This window comes from Sarcophilus harrisii, chromosome 2, assembly GCF_902635505.1.
Source record: "Sarcophilus harrisii chromosome 2, mSarHar1.11, whole genome shotgun sequence".
In the NCBI taxonomy this organism is placed as follows: Eukaryota; Metazoa; Chordata; class Mammalia; order Dasyuromorphia; family Dasyuridae; genus Sarcophilus; species Sarcophilus harrisii.
Genome location: NC_045427.1, coordinates 311,275,317 through 311,294,726, shown reverse-complemented (window position 1 = coordinate 311,294,726; position 19,410 = coordinate 311,275,317). Strand labels below are relative to the sequence as shown.

At 36.2% G+C, this 19,410-nt stretch overlaps 1 protein-coding gene across 1 annotated transcript in view; it reads left to right on the top strand.

The window, feature by feature from the left end:
- LOC105750377 (cytochrome c oxidase assembly protein COX16 homolog, mitochondrial) overlaps positions 1 to 681 on the top strand; it is a 110,828-nt gene extending 110,147 nt beyond the window's left edge. The window contains exon 4 of the mRNA XM_012548265.3: positions 314 to 681. Within this exon, the coding sequence (XP_012403719.1) occupies positions 314 to 430 (117 nt within the window). The 3' untranslated portion in view covers positions 431 to 681. The remainder of the gene's footprint in view (positions 1 to 313) is intronic.
- The last annotated feature ends 18,729 nt before the right edge of the window (positions 682 to 19,410 follow it).

The following is a 19,410-nucleotide window of genomic DNA, read 5'->3' as shown; positions in this document are numbered from 1 at the left end:
TTCCCCAATTTGACCTACTTGCTGACTTACTGCTAGTTTATGGAAAGCTATGTGGTGACTGCTTGTTTCTCAAGATGACATTGACCTTTAACTTATATGAGACTTACTTTCAAAAACTATTGTTAAGAAAAACTCTATATGCTATGTGTTAGCTAAATAATCATTCCTGATCCAAAGGACCCAAGGTAATTGAAATTCTTCATGACTCAAGTAGTTTTCACTTAAATTTGTAGAAATTTTAAAACAAGCATCATATAGTAAACTAAAACAAAGATATATGTTTTAAGTCTAATGGGTTTTTTTTTTCTTACAGAAAATAAAAGATTTGGCCTTTGATGACTGGAAGAATATTCGAGGACCTCGACCATGGGAAGATCCTGATCTTCTCCAGGGAAGAGACCCACAAATTGTTAAGATTAAGCGAACCTGAATGTGCTGACTCAAGTTGATTTTTAAATCAAAATGTCATTATCTGGCTATCCCTGTTTGCTCCTGTGTCTAAGAAGGCAAATATTACGTACAGGAATAAGCCAACACATGAGTAATTGAATGGCAAACATGTCTTTAAAAAAAAAATCAAATAGCAGAGCTCTTTGTATTTTCCATCTGACCTATTTGCAAATGGAAGTAATTGTACCGAATGGACACTTTTCAATAAAAATAAGTCTACTTCATTGAGAATGATGTGAATATTTTTGGCTCTTTTTCCATTTTTCCTCTTATGATTTGCTGGGATAATATTTTGACACTTCAGACTACTTCATAATGAGAATATTTTGGGTAGTAACAGAAACCAAGAAGTCATGACTAGGCCTATTCTGTGAAGCATCACAGAGCCTTTTTTTTTTTTTTTTTTTTTAAAGTTTTTGCTTTATTTTTAGAATCTGGCTTATTTATCATTTGCAGCAATGTCAGTAAGTGATTGTTTAAAGGCAGTCATTTAAATGCCTTCAGTCTCTGTGAGTACTTGATCTACAGATTATTTCAGGCTATGCATTTCTCTGTAGAGCATCATAGTTTAATATTTGGAACTAAGAAGTAACTTTGGGAAAGCTTAACATTCATTAGCAAACCTCTAAGCCTTTTGCTCATTGGGCTGAAATGAGCATCTGCAGAAATTTAAAAATGGATATTTGGTATTAAGATGTAGTGGTTCTCTAGAATCAAATACAAAGTCTTCTTTTTGGTATTCATTACCAAGTCAACAAGCATTTATTAAGTACCCGCTATGTGCCAGACTCTATAATAAACTTGGGATTACAAAGAAAGGCAAAAAAGTCTCTCCTCTTAAGGATCTCACACAGTCTAATGAAGAAGACAACATGCTAACAACTATGTACCAACAAGATATATGTGGGTTAAATTGACCATAATCTCAGAGGGAGAATCAGAAAAGGCTTCTTGTAGAAGATAAGCTTTAGCTGACACTTGGAAGAAGGCAAAAAGTGGTGATGGGGAAGGCATGGGGAACAGCCAGTGAACATGCCATGAGATGTCTTGTATGAGCAACAACAAGAAGGCTGATGTCACTGGATCATAGGATACGTGGAGTCAGATGCAGGCCAGAAAGGTAGAAAAGAGCCAGGTTGTGAAGGGCTTTTAAAAACCAAACAAGTAATAGGGAGCCATAGGAGTATTTTGGATGACTTGGGCTTTGGAAAGTTCAATTTGCCAGCTGAGCAGGTGATCAATTGAAAGGAAGAGACTTGAGGCAGGGAAACAGCCAGCAGGCTATTGAGGTAGTTTTGACATGAGGTGATGAGGGCCTGCCCCTGGGTAGTGGCAGTGTCAGAGAAGAGAAGGGGGCATAATGCAAGATTTGGCAACTGAGTTGCCACTAATGTGAGGAGTGAATAAGATTTATATCCTGTGTGACTGTGAGGATTGTTAGTGTCTTCAACAGTTGTGGGGAAGTTTGAAGGAGGGAAGTCTTTTTTTTTTTTTTTTTTTTTTTTTTTTTTTTTTAAGACAATTAGTTCAGTTTTAGACAAGTTGAGTTGTCTATAATATATCCAGTTCAAGATGTTTAGCAGGCAGTTGGAGATGAGAGAATGGAGGTCAGAATAGAGATTAGACAAACAGAAACTAAGACAAAGCTAAGAATTATCTGCATAGAGATAATTGAATCTGTGAAGAGCAGATGAAATCACCAAGTGAAATAATAGAGGGAGAAGAGAACCCAGACATAGCCCACAGTTCTTTCAATAGTGTGAGAGAGAAGGGCTTTTCAGAGCTAATCACTTAAAAGTGGAAATTATATAAAGTTTAGGGCAAAGGAAATGAGGATTGGTCAGACAACAGGACAACTGGGGGTGGGGGAGGGAGAGGGAGAGGGAGAGGAAGGAGAAGAGAAGAAGAAAGAAGAAGAGAGACATGGGGAGGGGAAAGGGGGCTAGAAGGGAGAAGAAGAGAGAAGAGGAAGGAGGGGGAGAGTGGAAGAGGAGAAAAGGGAAAGAGAGGGGAGAGAGGGAGGGAAGGTGGAAGAGGAAGGAAGAGAGGGAAGGGAGATAGAAGAGGGGAGAGACGGGGGAGAGGGAGAAAGATTGAAGGAGGAGGAAAGGGATAGAGAGAGAAGGAGAAGGAAGAGAGGGAGAAACAGGAAGGGAGGGAGAGGAGAGGGAGGGAGGAAGGGAAAAGAAGAGGAAGGAAGAGGGAGAGAGATACACACACACAAATAGAGATAGAGAGACACAAAGAGTTAGATAGAGAAAGCAGTGTCCTGAAAACCCAGAGAAGAGAACATCAAAGAAAGATTGATCAACATTGCCAAAGCTATAGAAAGATCATGAAGGAAGAAAATTGGGGGAAATGATGAGATCAGAAGCCAGACTGCAGAGAATGAAGGAGAAAATGACAGGAAGGCAAGTAGGACACTCACTTTAAGTGGCTTTCTGAAGGAATTCAGTCACAAAAAGAGAGAGATGTTGGACAAGACATAGCAGGAGTGGTTGGTTCATATGAGTTGTGTGTTTTGTGTTTTTTTGTTTTGAGGATGAGGGAGACATGGACATTTTTTGTAGGTTGTAGGAAAGTAGCCAATAGAATGGGACCTACTGAAGATAAGTGAGAGGGACTTCACAACCAACCTCCAGGTTTATGACACATCACTCTATTTGCAGTCCAGTTCATGTTTTAGGATATTAAAGTCTTTTATACTTCTGTATGAATAGGAAATGGGCTATACCTTCCACAAAGCTTTTTGCATTTTAAAAAGCACTTGCCCATACAGATGTATCTCAATTATTGGAGAATCTTAGTTATTTTCATACTTAAAAGGGTTAGAAAATTGTCACCGTATTCCTGATCATTCCTACCACCCTCTCTGTTCTTTCCAAGAACTGAGATCATTACAACACTATTGATTTCTTAAAGACTGCCTACCCTGATAAGCTTTGAATTGCTAGTAGTGGTGATCAGGATCCCTGGGAGGGATTGAAGAGAATAGTGTCCTCACAGGGGCCAATGGTGGGTTAGTGCAACATGTGCATATTAAAATCACATGAAATTCAACATACTCTCTTAAAGGCATACATATGTTAAAGTACTGTGTGGAAGTCACTGTTTAGGTATTGTAAATTCAGAGACAGAAGAAAAATTAATCATTACTATCAAGGAACTTATTTGACTAAAAAGGGGCATGACATTTGTTACCTAAACCAATCTTTTTTTTTTTTTCCTGCTTCAAGCACTGAGATTACATTTAAATATTATTACATGATTAGGCATATTCTATGTATCATAGCCATAAATCCACATTGTAAGATACAACTGTACCCCACTATAGTCTGACCTGCAGCAAAAAATGACCTCCAAGACAGTTTTTTCCACTTTCCTGGGAACTGGCAAAATTTCACTAGATTTCTAATTTCTTACTAGTTGCCTAATTAAAAGAGACTGGGTTACCTACTAGTACTGTTTACCCTCTGATGGTGTGTCAGCAGACAGATTTAATCATTGGGTTATAGCACAGAGCCCCAATTATTGTGAATTATTCATAAATCCATTCCATCTTTCAACTTTGCTGAAAGGTGGTCTCTTCTTTAGATTCTTCTCCTCCTCCTGAGGGAGGAGATTGTTTCTGCCTCCAGGCTCTGTCTTTTAGAAAGGGAGTTATTCTCTGCCAAGGCAACCAAGTTTATACCCCTAGGATATGTCTAGATCTTGGAGCCTTTTAACTACTGGTTCCAAGACTGACAAATCTAGGTCTATAAAGTAAAGAAACAGCTTCCTTCCCAGCTTCTAGGCAGCTGGCTGGCTGAGCACCGACCTAGAGCAGATGTTTATTTTAGACAACTTCCAAGGAAATTTCCTTCAAAACAGTCCTGGTTCCCACTGCCCCCTTTAAAGCCCCGTTTAGTTCCTTTCCAAAGCTAAGAAATAATCAAGGCTTTGACAGCAAAATAATAAAATAATGTTTCTCCCACCATTTGCTCCCCCTCAATTCACGGACACTTTTTTAAAAATTATAAATAGACTGAATCTAGGTAGTGCCATTTAAGGCTAAAGAATGAAAAGATAACTGAGGATTTAAAGGAGACATAGATTTAAAAATGGAAAGAACATTAGAGATCATCTAGGGGGTGACATAGTGGCCTGAAACTCAGGAGGACCTGAGTTAAAATACTGCCTCAGTTACATATCAGTTACCTCAGTTACAATTACATATTAGCTTTTGTGACCCTGGGCAAGTCATTTTACTCTGCCTCAGTTTCCTCATCTATAGAAATGAGCTGGAGAAGGAAATGACAAACCACTTCAGTATCTTTGCTAAGAAAACCCCAAATTGGGTCATGAAGAGTCTGACACGACTCAACAAATTCAGCCTTCTCACATTACAGATGAAGAATCTGATCTTGGGGCCAAATGACTTCAATCAATCAGTGCATGTATATTAAAGGCCTACTTTATGCTAGGCACTGTGACAAGCGCTAGGAATACAAGTCCAAAGAATGAAACAATCCCTACTCCAAAGAAGCTTATATTCTAATGAGACAAGTATATATATAAATATATATTGCATAAATTTAAAATGAATAAATTCAAATCATACAAAATAATTAAATACAAGGGAATTTGGAAGGAAAGCCACTAGCAGTTGGGGGAGGAGATGGAGAAAGATCACTAAAAGAAATATTTAAGTTGCCTCTTAAAAGGAAGAGAGGGACTCTCTAAGAAAGAGGGAGAGAAAGGAATATATTCCAGGCACTTGGAAATCACATCTGTGACTTGTCAATGCAAAGTTACAAAGATGGCAGATGGGAAATGGTATGTCCTTGTGAGAAACTAAGAAAGGTCAGTTTGACTGGATTGCAGAATACCAGAGGGGAAGTAATGTTCTATGAAACTGGAAAGATAGGTTGGAGCCAGATTGTATAGGGCTTTAAACATTAAACAGAAGAATTTATAATGGATCATAGGAGCATGAGGAAGCCATTAGAAAGAGTTGACTAGGTGTCACGATCAGATCTGAGCTTAAGAGAAAATTACTTGGTGATTTGATTATGTTTCTCAAAGCAAGAGTTAGAAAGCTGATGGGAAACGGCAGTACATAGGTGGTAACAGAGCAGAAAAAGACTAGGGTGAAGAAGTATGGTTGGATAGGTTTGGAATTAGCAAAGTAAAATGAGCTGTCATCTGTCAAAACAAAGGGAAGAGAAGTAGTAGTATCAGTGATACCCTAACAAGGTAGAAAATGGGAATGGTGAAGCATAATGTGTCTAAGATCAGCTAGATATAGAAGCAGAGAATGCCTGTGTAACACCCACTCCCACCTACCTAGAGGAGATAGGGAGGGAGAGTCCTTCCCAGCTGCAGAGATATTTCAAGAGAAGAATTTAAGAGAACAGAGTCAGAGAGAGATTGTTGTTTGTTCTTCCTTCTCAAAGAGGAACATGACATTAGGGAGTGACATACAAATGAATTTGGTGGAAGTGAGGGAGGGCTGTGCAAGGTCACCTGCCTCACTTTCCCCTCCAGAGCCATCTGGGACCAGTAGCCAGGTGTAGATCAGGATGACTGAGGATGGCCCTGGATGCAGTGGGAGACCTCGGTCTTTTTAAGCTAAGGCCTTCAACAGGTCTCAGTTTGACTGAGGCAGCCCCCATTCAGTGAATAAAGCTAGGTAGTAATTGAGGCAAAGAATCTCCTCTTTCCCCTAGTCTAAAAAAATCTAAATAAGAGCTTGACTAGTTGATTGTATCTCTCATAGCATGAGACATTTTTTAGGAAACTGACCTCGTTCATTGTACTCTAAAAACTGCTAAAAATGAACTGGTAAAATGGTTTTCTCTTGATTTGAACTTAGATTTTATCTTGCTCCCAACTGAAGACCTGGTTTGCTCTCGATTATTTTTGACATATCTAATCTGTAGAATTTCTTCAATTTCTGTTTACTGTTTTGCTTGAATAAATGAATTTATTCACTGAGAGACAGAGACAGAAAGACACACACACACACAGAGACATACAGAGACAGAAACAGAGAGAAGAGAGAGAGAGGAGAGAAAGAGAAAGAGAGACAGAAAGACAGAGACACACACACAGACACACACAGGCAGAGACAGAGACAGACAGAAAGATATTGGCAGCAATGTGAAGGATGGACTGCAGTGGTAAGAGTTTTAGAGACTATTAAGGAAGCTTCTGGAATAATCTAGGTAATAGGTAATGAGCCTGGATTTAAGTGTGGGCTTCAAAGAATGGGTCAAATGCAAGAGATTTTATAAAGATAAAAACAGCAAGATTTGGCAGCTGATTGAATATGTGGGATGAAGGAGAGTAAGGAGTCAAGAATAATGCTTAGGGTATGACTTGGGAGACTGAAAGGATGATTTTGATGGACTTTCACAGAAATAGAGAAGCTTGAAAGAGGAGAATGTTTGGGATGGGAAAATATAGAATTGAGTTTGAGAATATCCAATTTGAAATGTTCAAAAGGCAATTGGTGATGGCTGACTAAAGCTCACAGGAGAGATTTGAGCTTGAGAAAGCTAGTTAACTAGTAGATATTGCACACATACACATATGCCTTCTGCATAGAAATGGTAGTTAAACCCAACAAAATTGATGAGATGAGAAGAAATTAAAGGGAGAAGTAAAGTGAGCACCCAAATCACACTGGTTGCAAGTAGTAGAAACAGTATTGAAACCCATATCCTCTCACTCCAAATCCATTGTTGGATACTGTTTAATTTTTTTTTTCCTGTGATCTGGACCAGTAGGAATGCTCATTTGGAGACTTATGTCATCAATACAGACCAATGACTCTGCTCTAGTTCATCTTAGATGCAGGAGTTTTTAAACCTTGTGTCTGTAAACTTTTTTTTTGTGTTTTAATTTGGTTAACTACAGTTATTTCAATGTGTTTAATGTATTTCAATCTTACAGATTTCTCTTTCCTTTGTAATCTTCTGAATTTTATTTTATTCATTTGAGACATTCTGAGAAGGAATCCATAGACTTTACCAGACTGCCCAATGGGTCACCAAAGCACAAAAAATTAAGAATCTCTGACTTAGAGAGTTATTGTTGTCCTTTGTTCTGGAAAAGGACCAAGATGCTATCCCTACGTTAGAGTTGAGTTACAGATTGACCAAATGTGGCTAATCAGACCAATAAGAGCTCAGAATTCTCTGCCACAAGTCGGACACAAATAGTCCCTATGGATATTTGGGGTGGATTCTTTAACTTTGTGCATCTCATGTTTCCTCTGAGCTAATTCAGTTCTGCTTTGTTCATAAAACACAGAACCTTCTCAAATAAAGGCATGCCCTGCTGGTTACTAAGAGAGAGGCACTCAGAATTTAAATTAAGAGCTGATGAGCACTTGAATTAGCATCTAGGTGTTTATAAGTATGGAGAGAAGTTGACAGAAGTAAGAGGTGCCATGGGAAACTGCAAACATGAAGAATTCAAAGAAGTGTGGAAAGATTATGAACTGATATACAATGAAATAAGAAGAATAAAGGAGGCAACATAACTACAGTAGTGAAGAACATAAAAACAAAACTGTGGTAATTATAGCCTAAAGTCACCCTAGAAAAGAATTGAGAAAATGCGCTTCTCTCCCTTCTTTGCCCGGGATGGGGTTTGATTGGTGTGGAATATCATAAATGCTATCAAACACTGATGATCTGAGGCAGCTAGATGGTGCAATGGACAGAGCACCTGCCCTGAATTTAAGAGGACCTGAGTTCAAAGTCAGTCTCAGACATTTAACATTTCCTAGCTGGGTAATCCTGGGTAAGTCACATAAAGATATAGTTAGAAATGAAGGTTATGTAAAACAAAAGATATCAATAAAAATAAGATTAAAAAAGTCCTTGATAGGAGCATTGATACTGTAACATTGCTTACTTCATAACTGTCAGATTAAGGACTCACATGTCACCGTACTATAATAAACTGTGTGAAAAGGAGTGATGACCAGACTGTTAGGAAATGTCAACAGCCCATTGATTTTTTGCACCTGTCTATAAGACTGAAGTATTCTCTTCCTGTACATGACTCATAGAAGGGAGTGTTGCTTAGAGAACTGACAATTCGGTGGCACTAAGTGCAACCCCAATTCTATTAACAATTTGAAAAGCCACTTTATCTATTTGAGTGGGATGATCAAATCAAATAATAATTATTCACATTGATGAAGGTAGCATGGCATTACATAATCAGAAGAGACATTAGAGCCCAGGTAGTGCCAATATTTCTTATTTGACAGATGAGGAAACTGAGACTTAGAGAGATTATATATCTTGCTCAATGTTGTGCATTATAGTCACTAGTGGAGCTGAAGCTTGGAACTAATGATTCTGGTTTGAGTATCTTTTTACTCTATTTGTAAAATTCTATTTGTCCTTCAAGGCTTGATTTAAAGCCTGTTCCTGAAACATTCTAACCCATAATAATCTCACCCTTTTCTATATCAGACTTTCTCATAATCTGAGTCATATACCATATGACACTTGAGTGTTTACATTTTCATATAGTTCTCCCATTATTTCATCTATAACTTTCTTTTCTTCCCAACTCCAAATGCTTTTTGCTTCCCTTCTATCTGGGAAAGGCAGCCTGGTATGACTAGACAATGGTAGATTTAAAATCATGAGACTTATGTTTAAATCCTGTTTAAGTTTCAGTTGCTCAGTTATAAAATTCAGATAATAATACTTTCAACACCTATTGCACAGGTTTTTTGTGAATAAAGTGATTGGTGGGATTTCAAGGTTATTCCCCACATCCTCCCATTTTATTTTGCCCATTAGTTTGAGAAGTTTCAATGTGGAAACTCCATTAGATGAAAACTTGCAAATGCTCCATAATTTATAAGATTACAAAATTACTTGGGGCACTGAAGGATTAAGCAATTCATACATATGTGTCCTATAAAGTCTCTGGGGCTCAGTTTTCTCATCTGTAAAAATAAAGGATGCTGGGTATAGATAGTTTCCAATGCAATTCCCAGCTCCAGGATTTAGACTAGCAGAAAAGAGGGAAGAAAGAATTATGGCAAGGATTCAGTTTGAGCAAAGATGTAGAAAAAAGAATGAGTCCAAAGGATATGCAGATAGTACGGCCTTTAAACCCAAGCACGTGGGACCTCTGCTCCTGTACCACAGGGCTCTCTCCTTTTTGGAGGACTCCGCACAAAATTGTTAAGTGATGGGGATAGTCTGCCCTGGGAAACCTCTGTCAGGACAAGATTTAGGACCAGTGAATTTCCCCTGGGAAGTGTGAGAGAAGGGAAATTGCTATTATTTATCGTATTTTACAGGTGAAACTGAGGAGGAAAATTTTTTTGATATAGCCAGTAAGTGACTGAAGCAAGATTCAGATTTAGAATTTCCAGTCCTACAAATCTAGAGATGTCTTCACTGCATTGCCTAGATTAGACATCTCCATCACTTCCTTTGAAATCAAAGACTTAGTTAATTTGGCTTTGGAAACACATCTGTCAATTTTCTTTTGCTTCAGAGAGGAGGGATAGACGTACATAAGAAAGGGGTACTACAAGGAAGTAGATATCAGTTAATACAAAGGGATGTTGACAGATAGGTTGATTTAGAGGAGGCTACCCCCTGATATACATTAGTCACTTATGCCCCAGAACAGAAAGTATTTTTCTATTTTACTATTTATTCCTATCAGTAAAAACATTATTTATTAAATTGTTTGCATAGATGATATATTTATATACATATATGTACTTATATTATTCTATTAATGTTATATTAAGATACACAAAAATGTCACTAAAATGATATTGAGGTGAAATAATAATTTTAAAATATTAACAGTAGAAAACCCTTTTGGCTTTCACTAAAATGTTAATTTTTTAAAATGAGAAGTGTGATTAAATATGCTTTATTATTTAAAAAAAAGTACAACCCTATTGTATGTCCTAGCAACTAGAGTAGACTTATACATAATAATTATTTCAGTAATTAATTCTTCAGCTAATTTGATTGATGTAGTTAGTCAAGCATGTGAATTTTTAAAGCTACTTTGTTAAATGATACTCAAGATAAGAATCAATAATAATAAATCAGCCAACATTTCTATATTAATCCCTATTAACTATGAAATTAGGGACTGAGCCTATGAATTCACTCTCCTAGGGGATTCTAATGTGAGGAACTTCCCTCTACCAAGGCAGGCCTGCATCTTTTCTGCAAGTTACAGACCCAGAGACTTACCCAGAATACCCAGAGACTTTGGCCTACTCAGGGCCACATGTGTGAGAGGCAAGACTTGAAGTCCATGGCTTCCTGGCTCCAAGATCAGCTCTACTGACAATACGAAACTGCCTTTTTATAATTTTTACTACTTTTTATATTATTTCGCTGCTGTAGTTATTTCCTTCCATACTTTATTCAGAATTGGATATTGCTTCTTTATTTCATTCGCCCAATTAACTTTACACAATTCTATTCCAGCCACATAGACTTAAGAACTATTCTCCAAATTCCGTTTTCTCTGCCCCTTGTGCCCTTGTATAGTCAATTCCCCAAGCCTAGACTATAATCTGGGTTTGTCAGAAGCCTTCTTTTCTCATTTGATTTGGCTTAAATTCACCTCTTTCCTAGCCCTAAATTCTCTTCTACTTAAATTTTCCTTGAGTTCTTTGTATCTTGACCTTGCACATATTGTAACCTACCCATCATTATAGTTATCTGTATATGTCATAAAGTGTAAGCTCCCTGAAGGCAGGGATTGTATTTTTGTTTTTGTAGTTTCAGTGCTTAATCTATGAGCATGGACTAAAGAGCTTACTGAGGTGATGCCCTTGTCCTCATATTTTATCTGGGGCAGGCAGTTTATTCCCAGATAATTAAATACAGGTTACATAAAAAAATAAAACCATTTGGAGTGAGATTAACAACTGGGAGCATTGGGAAAGGACTTTTTAGCTTTGAAGAGTAAAAACATTTATAAGATAGAAGTAAAGGAAGAGAACATTTCAGGCATGAGGGGGATAGTCTGTGCAAAGAGAGAGAAAGGAACTAAGATGTCACATATTACACTGTTGCGTGAGAATATTAATCTTTTTTTCCCACTCTCAATTGACTATTTTTTATGCAAAATATTTCCATAAAAGTCATGTTGTGAAAAAAAGCATAGATTTCCCACCCTAATGAAAATTAAAACCCTGAAGAAAAATGAAGTTAAAGAGAGAATGCTTCAATCTGTGAGAATATTAATGTTTAAATACTGGTATTAATAACATACTCTCTATGTTCTGAACAGTTCACTGCTTTTGATGTCCTGTGCTTGCTTCTTAGAATTTCTAATGTATCCCATATTGGCTGTCCTCAAGTTCTGGATGATTTACTGCAATTCTTAATAATTCACAAAATTAGTTACCATTTCAAATTTGTTCTTAAAATATATTGTAATGATATTATAGCAGTAATTAATTTAAAATTATTCTGTTTAGAAAAGGAACAAATTGTTGTTGTTAAGTCATTTAGTCATGTCTGATTCTTTAAGACTCTATGAATGATAGTGCACCAGGTCCTTTTATCTTCTACTGTCTCTCAAAATCTTTCCAAGTTCATGCTTGTTATTTCCATGACATCATCCATTGACAACTGCCATAAAAGTATGCATGCTTACTAATTCATTCTATTGTGTAGGATAAGGTCTTTTGTTATAAAATGTTTTATTATAGGCCGGATAGTTTGTATTGAGAGTGGAATATTTTAGTTTTGTACATTTCACATTTGTATATGTATTTAAACTGTCATAAATAATAGTTCCTTTAAAAAGGCATAATTTTAATATGAAAATATTGTTTCAAGTTTATATTAATGTTTGAAACAGTTCTATATGATTTCATTATATTATAATTTTATGGTTTTTGTACATTTAATATAAAGTAACTACTATTTTAATTTTGAGAGAGATAGTTACTGTTTCTGAAGTTTCAAAAAGCAGGGCATGATAAAATGCAAAGACAGTAGACAGCATTCCATCCTCTAGCTTATTTGTATTGCTAACACAACAAATAGTATTTAAAAATGACAATTTAAACTTTAGTATGACACAACAAAAATTATCTTTAAAATTACTTATTATTTCGTTAAAACAAATATTATTGGGGCTGACTATGGAAGTTTTGGGTGTTTTTTCCCCTCATGAAACAGAGTTCTGGTCTGTAATAAAGTTTTTTTCATTGTAGTTTTTCCTTAGGCTAAAAAGGGAAGCATTTTCAGTTTTTCTTGGAATGTATGTGATTGAGGAGTGACAGAGGATCATTTGATATAGTCTAACTCCCAAATATCAACTATTGAGTGTTGAGAACAATTTCTAAAAATGAAGTTATGGATATTTATAGCATACTAAAGGACTATGGGCAGTGTAAAAGTTAGTGAGATCTATCAAGGTATAAACTATTTTTGGGAGATATTTGAAAAATAGTGTTTCAGATAGCCAGGAGGGAGGGATGTCTATTCTGTAACTTTCAGTGTTCTATCTCTACTGCATGGAATTGTCTTGTGATCCAGTAGATTACAATAGTTATTCAAATTGGGCAGTCATTTCAGATCTGTGCATTTCAATGTTTTAAACCATAATATTTCTTAAGAAAAGGTAAATATTTATAACTTAATTATTCCATAAATGTTTATAACTTAATTATTCTAAATCTTTATTGATAAGTCAGGATATCTCACAAAGGTCCATGAATTTTATGATACATTTTAAAAGTCAAACTATTTATATAGAGAGGTCTCATTTCATATACAGAAATGTTGCTCAACACATCATGGAGGTAGCCCCCCTCATATAGATGTAGGATTTGTGTTGAGTGACACTGAGAGGTATAGGAAGCAGATTCTCTTTCTTGCAAGAAGTGTTTTTCCACTGACCCATGATATATGTCTCAGCTATAATTTTATACCTGAAAAGAAAAGGAGAACTAATATAGCTTCTTTGGTACCAGGTTGGTAGAAAGGTGAAATGGAATACTGGATAGGTTTCTTAAGAGTCAGGAAGACAGATTCAATTCTTACCTTAGATGATTTCTTAGTCATATGCTCCTTGCTGAGTCATTTAACTTCTCTAGGTCTCAGTTTCTTGATTTATAAAAGGAAAATAAAAATAGCACCTACCTCTTAGAGTTGTGATGAGGATCATATGAGATTATGCAGTGGGCCATTTGGAGACCATTTCTGTGCTTAGAAAAGGATAGCTTCTTAAGAATACAAGCCATTCCCCAACTGATAAATGGTCAAAGGATACGAACAATTTTCAGATGATGAAATTAAAGCCATCTATAATATGAAAAAGTGCTCTAAATCACTATTGATTAAGGAAATGCAAATTAAAGCAACTCTGAGGTACTACCTCCCACCTTTCAGAATGGCTAATACGACAGGAAAAGATAATGATAAATGCTGGAGGGGATATGGGAAAACTGGAGCACTAATGCTTCCACTAATGGTGGAGTTGTGAACTGATCCCACCATTCTGGAGAGCAATTTAGAACTATGCCCAAAGGGCTATAAAATTGTTCATATCCTTTGATCCAGTAGTGCCACTACTGGATCTACATCCCAAGGAAATCATAAGGAGAGAAAAGGACCCACCTGTGCAAAAATGTTTGTAGCAGCTCTTTTTGTGGTAGCAAAGAATGGCTGAATGAATTATGCTATATGAAAGTAATGGAATATTATTGTTCTATAAAAATTATGAACAAACTGATTTTTAAAAGGCCTGGAAAGATTTGCACAAACTGATGATGAGCAAAACAAGCAGAACCAGGAATATATTGTATACAGTAATAGCTCGATTGTGTGATGATTAACTATGAAAGAGTTGTTCTCAGTGGTTTAGTGATTCAAGGCAATCCCAATAAACTTTGGATAGAAAATGCCATTTGCAGCCAGAGAGAGAGAACTATAGAGACTGAATATAAATCAATATTCATGCTATATTTATTTTTTTTCTTTTTTCTTCTGTTTTTTTTTCTTGTGATTTTTCCCCTTTGAATTGATTTTTCTCTCCCAACATGATTCATAAAGAAATGTGTATAAAAAATGAATGTACATGTATAAACAGAAAAATTAAAACAATATAATAATAATAAAAAAAGAAAGTTATATCTTTATCACTAACAAGCCTCTGGAAATAGAAGGACTGTCACTGCCCTGGGGAGAAAACAGTCCAGTCTTGCCTCATCCTGATGAAAAGGAACAGGGCAAACCTTTCCAGGAGGGGTAAGAAGGGAGCAAACATGTGAAGGTTTTGACCTGAGAACTGACACGAACCATTCAAGTTTGAGTTTTGATTTTTGTTTGGTTTGTAAAGGAAATGGGGGAGATGTTCAATGATTTTAGTGACAGTGGACAGGAGACAAATCTCAACATGGCACTGAGACTTCAAAATGCCATTTAGAGCTGTGATTTTAGGGCTGTGATCTGTGACATGACAAAGGCTCAAGAGATAATTTCTGTGCTAATTTAATCATTTTATTAATCATGCCAGCATTTTAATAAAAATATGGTCATTTGACTTTCTCTTAGACCAAAGACAATATGGTGGCAGCATTGGAAGGGGTTTTTCCCTGAGGTTGGCAATCAACTCTGACTCTTTTACAGTTAAGGAGAGAATAAATATTACAGTGAGATTCTGGACCTGAACTTTGATTATGTCATTTACTTCCTCTAGCCTTGGGAAATCTATTCAAAAAATTACTCCTCACCCAAACCTGAGGGGAACACAATGGCTACCCTCCCTGCATGAAGTTAACAAGTTAGTCCAATCTCATTATCAGTAACATTCACTAAGAGACTGAACTTTTAAAATCAGGATTTAAGAGAGCAACTCTGGCTCTTTCCAAATCATTGGTTATTAATAATTCTCTTAGCCAGAATGGACATGCTTTGATAGACAAAGAGCAGTTCTGATTATACTGAACTTTAGCTTTTCAAGAGAACTTATGCAGACATTGCTTGCTTACTCCAATCCTGGAGAAGGCAGCTATTAAATCAAAAGTTTTCCTCTTATTTGAAGTTTATTTACATTTTCTGTTTGAATTAGTCTGAATGCTGGTTTTCTCTAGGATAAAGATTTGATTATTTGGGCCAAAATCGACTCAGTGAAAGTAAATAGCAATTATTTTTGTGTTGGCCACAAACCCTGAAGGTCTTCCCTTCCCAGATTGATTTTTTTTTTTTTTGACTAGGTAAAAAGAGGCCATCCTTTGCCTATCCTTAACTGCCGTCTCAGTTAAACCAAGACTATTAAAGGTCTTAGCTTAAGAAGGCCAGGGTTTTCCACTGTATCCAGGGCTATCTCTAGTCATCAAGCTCTTTATTTCACCACTGAACCCGGATGGCTCTGGAGGAGAAAGTGAGGCTGGTGACTTTGCATGGCCTTCTCTCATTTAAATCTAATTCACATACATATTTTTGCATCACTTCCTTGATGTCAAGGTCCTTTTCAACAACAAAGGAAGGGGAGGTTTCTGGGAAGATGGCAGAGTAGGTCAGAAAATTCCAAACTCCTTATTTTCCCCACAAACAAAACAAAATTATGCCTCAGGGTGAAAAACAAATAAGACTTGGAGAACAATTGTAGTCTTTCTGGAACAACCAGAGAAGATCTCAAAGATCCCAGGACAGATGCTCCCCTAATGTGAAGTTTAAACAGTTCCAGACTAGTTCCACTGAAACAGAAAGCAAGGAGCCCTAGGGCTAGCTGGTTTGTGAGGTAGCCTTATCCCCAACCATGAGAACTTTTACCTCCTGGACAGTGTGGAGAGTCAGGGATCTGAGTCTAGGAAGATTGAGGTTCGAACCTCTGCTGATAAGGAATGCCATACCCAACTATGCTGCTGAGAAATGGCTCTGAAGAAGAAGGAATCAGTATGTGTCTGATGATTGCAGAAGCAGTTGGGTCAGGGAAGCAGCTGGCTACTGTTAGTTACAGGAGGGTGGAGTTCTTGGTTTTGGGCTTCAGGTCTTATGGGAGAACTGAAGTTAATCCATAGGTACCAGCCCCTTCACCCCAGAACTAGAGGTGATTACACTTACAAGGTTTTTATTTAAGAAAACAAACAATCAGACAAAGGAGGAAGAACCCAACTATACAAAGTGACTGTGGGAATAGGAAGACCAAGGTTCATCTTCAGAGGATACTGACATAAAAGATAAAAAGCCCCCCCTACCCTGACCCTGAAGAATAATGAAAAATGATTACCTACCCTAAAGAATTCATAAAGGAACTCCAAAAAACAAAACAATTTTTAAAAGCAAATGAGAAAAACTGAAGAGAAACTAAATTAAAACAAAAACAAAGAAAAACAAGATTACAAAAAGAAAGTCAATCAACTAGAAAAGAAGATTGAAAGTCTTAAGGAAGAAAATGATCCTTTAAAAATTAGAATTGAACAAGGGGAAGCCAGTGAAGCGATAAGAAACCAAGATAACAACAAAATATAAAAAATGAAAAAGTAAAAAAGAATGTGAGACATCTCATAAGAAAACCAACAGATCTGAAGAACAGATTCAAAAGAGAAAACATAAGAATAATGGGACTACCTAAAAAATATGATCAAAAAAGAACCTTGATTCACAATGCAATAAATAATTTAAGAAAATTGCCCTGAGGTGATAGAACAAGAAGAGAAAGAGAAACTAAAAGAAAAAACATATTATTGCTAAATTTCAAAATCCCTAGATCAAAAAGAAAATGATATAAGCAAAAACAACAATAACATTTCAAATATGCTGGAGCTGCAATTAAAATTACACAAGACCTATCAGTGACTACAGTAAAAAAAAAATGCAAGTCTGGGAATAATATATATTGACAATCAAAAGAATTAGGGTTGTGACTGAAAGAATTATGTCCAGCAACATTAAGTATAATATTGAATGGACAAAAAGAACATTCAATGAACTAGATTTTCAGGATTTTGCTGCAAACAAACCTGAACTTAATGAAAAATTTTACATGTGAGATTAATTTCAAGGGACTTAATAAAGACAAACTATATTTTATATGTTGAAATGTAAACCATATGTCTAAGATGTCATTAGTAATTGCATAGTCCAAAAGAAAGATTGGGATAGAGCTGAATATGATGTGACTCTAAGAAGCAAAACCATGTAGGAAAAAATAAAAACTGTAATTATTGTTATATGAATATGAATGAAGTTAGAGAGCAAGAATGGATACAAAGAAATCAGATGGGAGATGAGGGCTGGTGGTTCTGAAATCCTACTCATATTGGGAATGGCTTAAAGAGGGAAACATTATACACACCCTATAAAATTTATAAAGAAATAAGAGGGGGAGGAAATAGGATAAAGCAGGGTCCAGAATAGTATGTAGATTAATGGGAGTGGGATAAGCTGTGTAGATTAATAGGAATGGAATAAAGAGAGAGGGAAAAAGTGGGAGAAGAAGATAAGGGAGGGATGAGAGGGGGAAGAGGTTCAGTAATGGCAAGGCAAGTTAACAAGTAGAAGTAAAATAGAAGAGTTAGCTGGGATAAGAAACAAGAGCTATACCCAAACACTATAACAATGATCAGAAGTAGAATTTATTAGAAAAAAAAAAGTAAAGATAGTAAGGATTTCAGACAAAGTCAAAGTTAAAAAAAAGATTGAATAGAGAAATCCACATTATATGTTAGTCATATTAATTTTATTTTAGATGTATACATATGTATGTCTATATATATTTAGTAGGTGTATGTATGTACTTATAATATATGTGTGTGTGTGTGTGTACATATATATGTGTATATGAATACATACCTAAATATACCTGTACTTACCTGTAGCCTGCTTTGGAAGGTGAGGAGAAGGGGGAAAAAAAGAATAAAATAAAAAATACATAGCAGAGAACAAAAGAAAACCTATCAAAAAAGCAAAGAAAAGATTGACAATTCTGAATACAATGTCTTCTATTATTATATATGATTTCTTGAAGTGGAAATTTATTGTTACATATTTTGAATCCTTCTTATGTTCTCCTGTGCACGACAAATTTTTCTTTTTCTGCATTTTTTCTTTCTCTATTTTGTTTTTTGTATTTGTTTCAAATAAGTAAATTTTGCATTTAAGTTTTAAATGAATAAATACATTAAAAAAAGAACAAATGACAAAGAACAATGTTGGCTTTTTCTGGATAAAGGTTTGATCAATCATAACTGTTCTAGTTTGTGTCTTTCATTGTTTATGAGACTGGCTTGGCATACAGGTAAAATTAAAGGGATAAGAGAATAAGAACTCTGAAGTGTTTAAGAAAGAGTAATTTCTCTGACTGGGGCTAAGTAGCTAAATGAAAGACAGTCTTATTGAAACTGACTTGCTATTTTATAAGCCTTTCAAAGTACAGCAAGCATGGATACAGGTCCTTCCTAAGAGCTAAAAAACAGCAGAGGTTTTGCAATGCTGGAGAAACTGAGGCAAGATAGAGATTAGAGGTTTTTAAAATATTTTATTAAAGGGATAATTTGGACTGGCTAAGCCATCTTAACCAGCCGGTGGATGGGACTATTGTCTCAAAACATCCAACCACGAGTGAGGGATTCCAGAGACTCTTATAGGGCTCCAGCAATCAGGGAAACAAAGGCAAGGAGGATAGAGCACTGGTGAGTGGGAGTTCCAGGAAAGGACCATAAATTCAGTTCTGACAGGTTTGGGGTAAGGATCAAAATTCTGTTAAATTTGGAGGAGAGGAGACACTAAGCCTGAGAGTGAAGATATGCTCAAACATCTAAGGTAAGTCATCTGGAGTTTTATGACTCTTTGAAATGCCAGAGTGGCCAGAGTTCCAAAGTCCTAATTATCTCAGTCCTAATGGCCAGGAAGGGGGGTTGCCACCAGGGAAACTGAGGCAAAAAAATTCAGGGAAACAGGCAGAACAATTCAAGGAAACGGAGGCAGAACAATTCAGGGA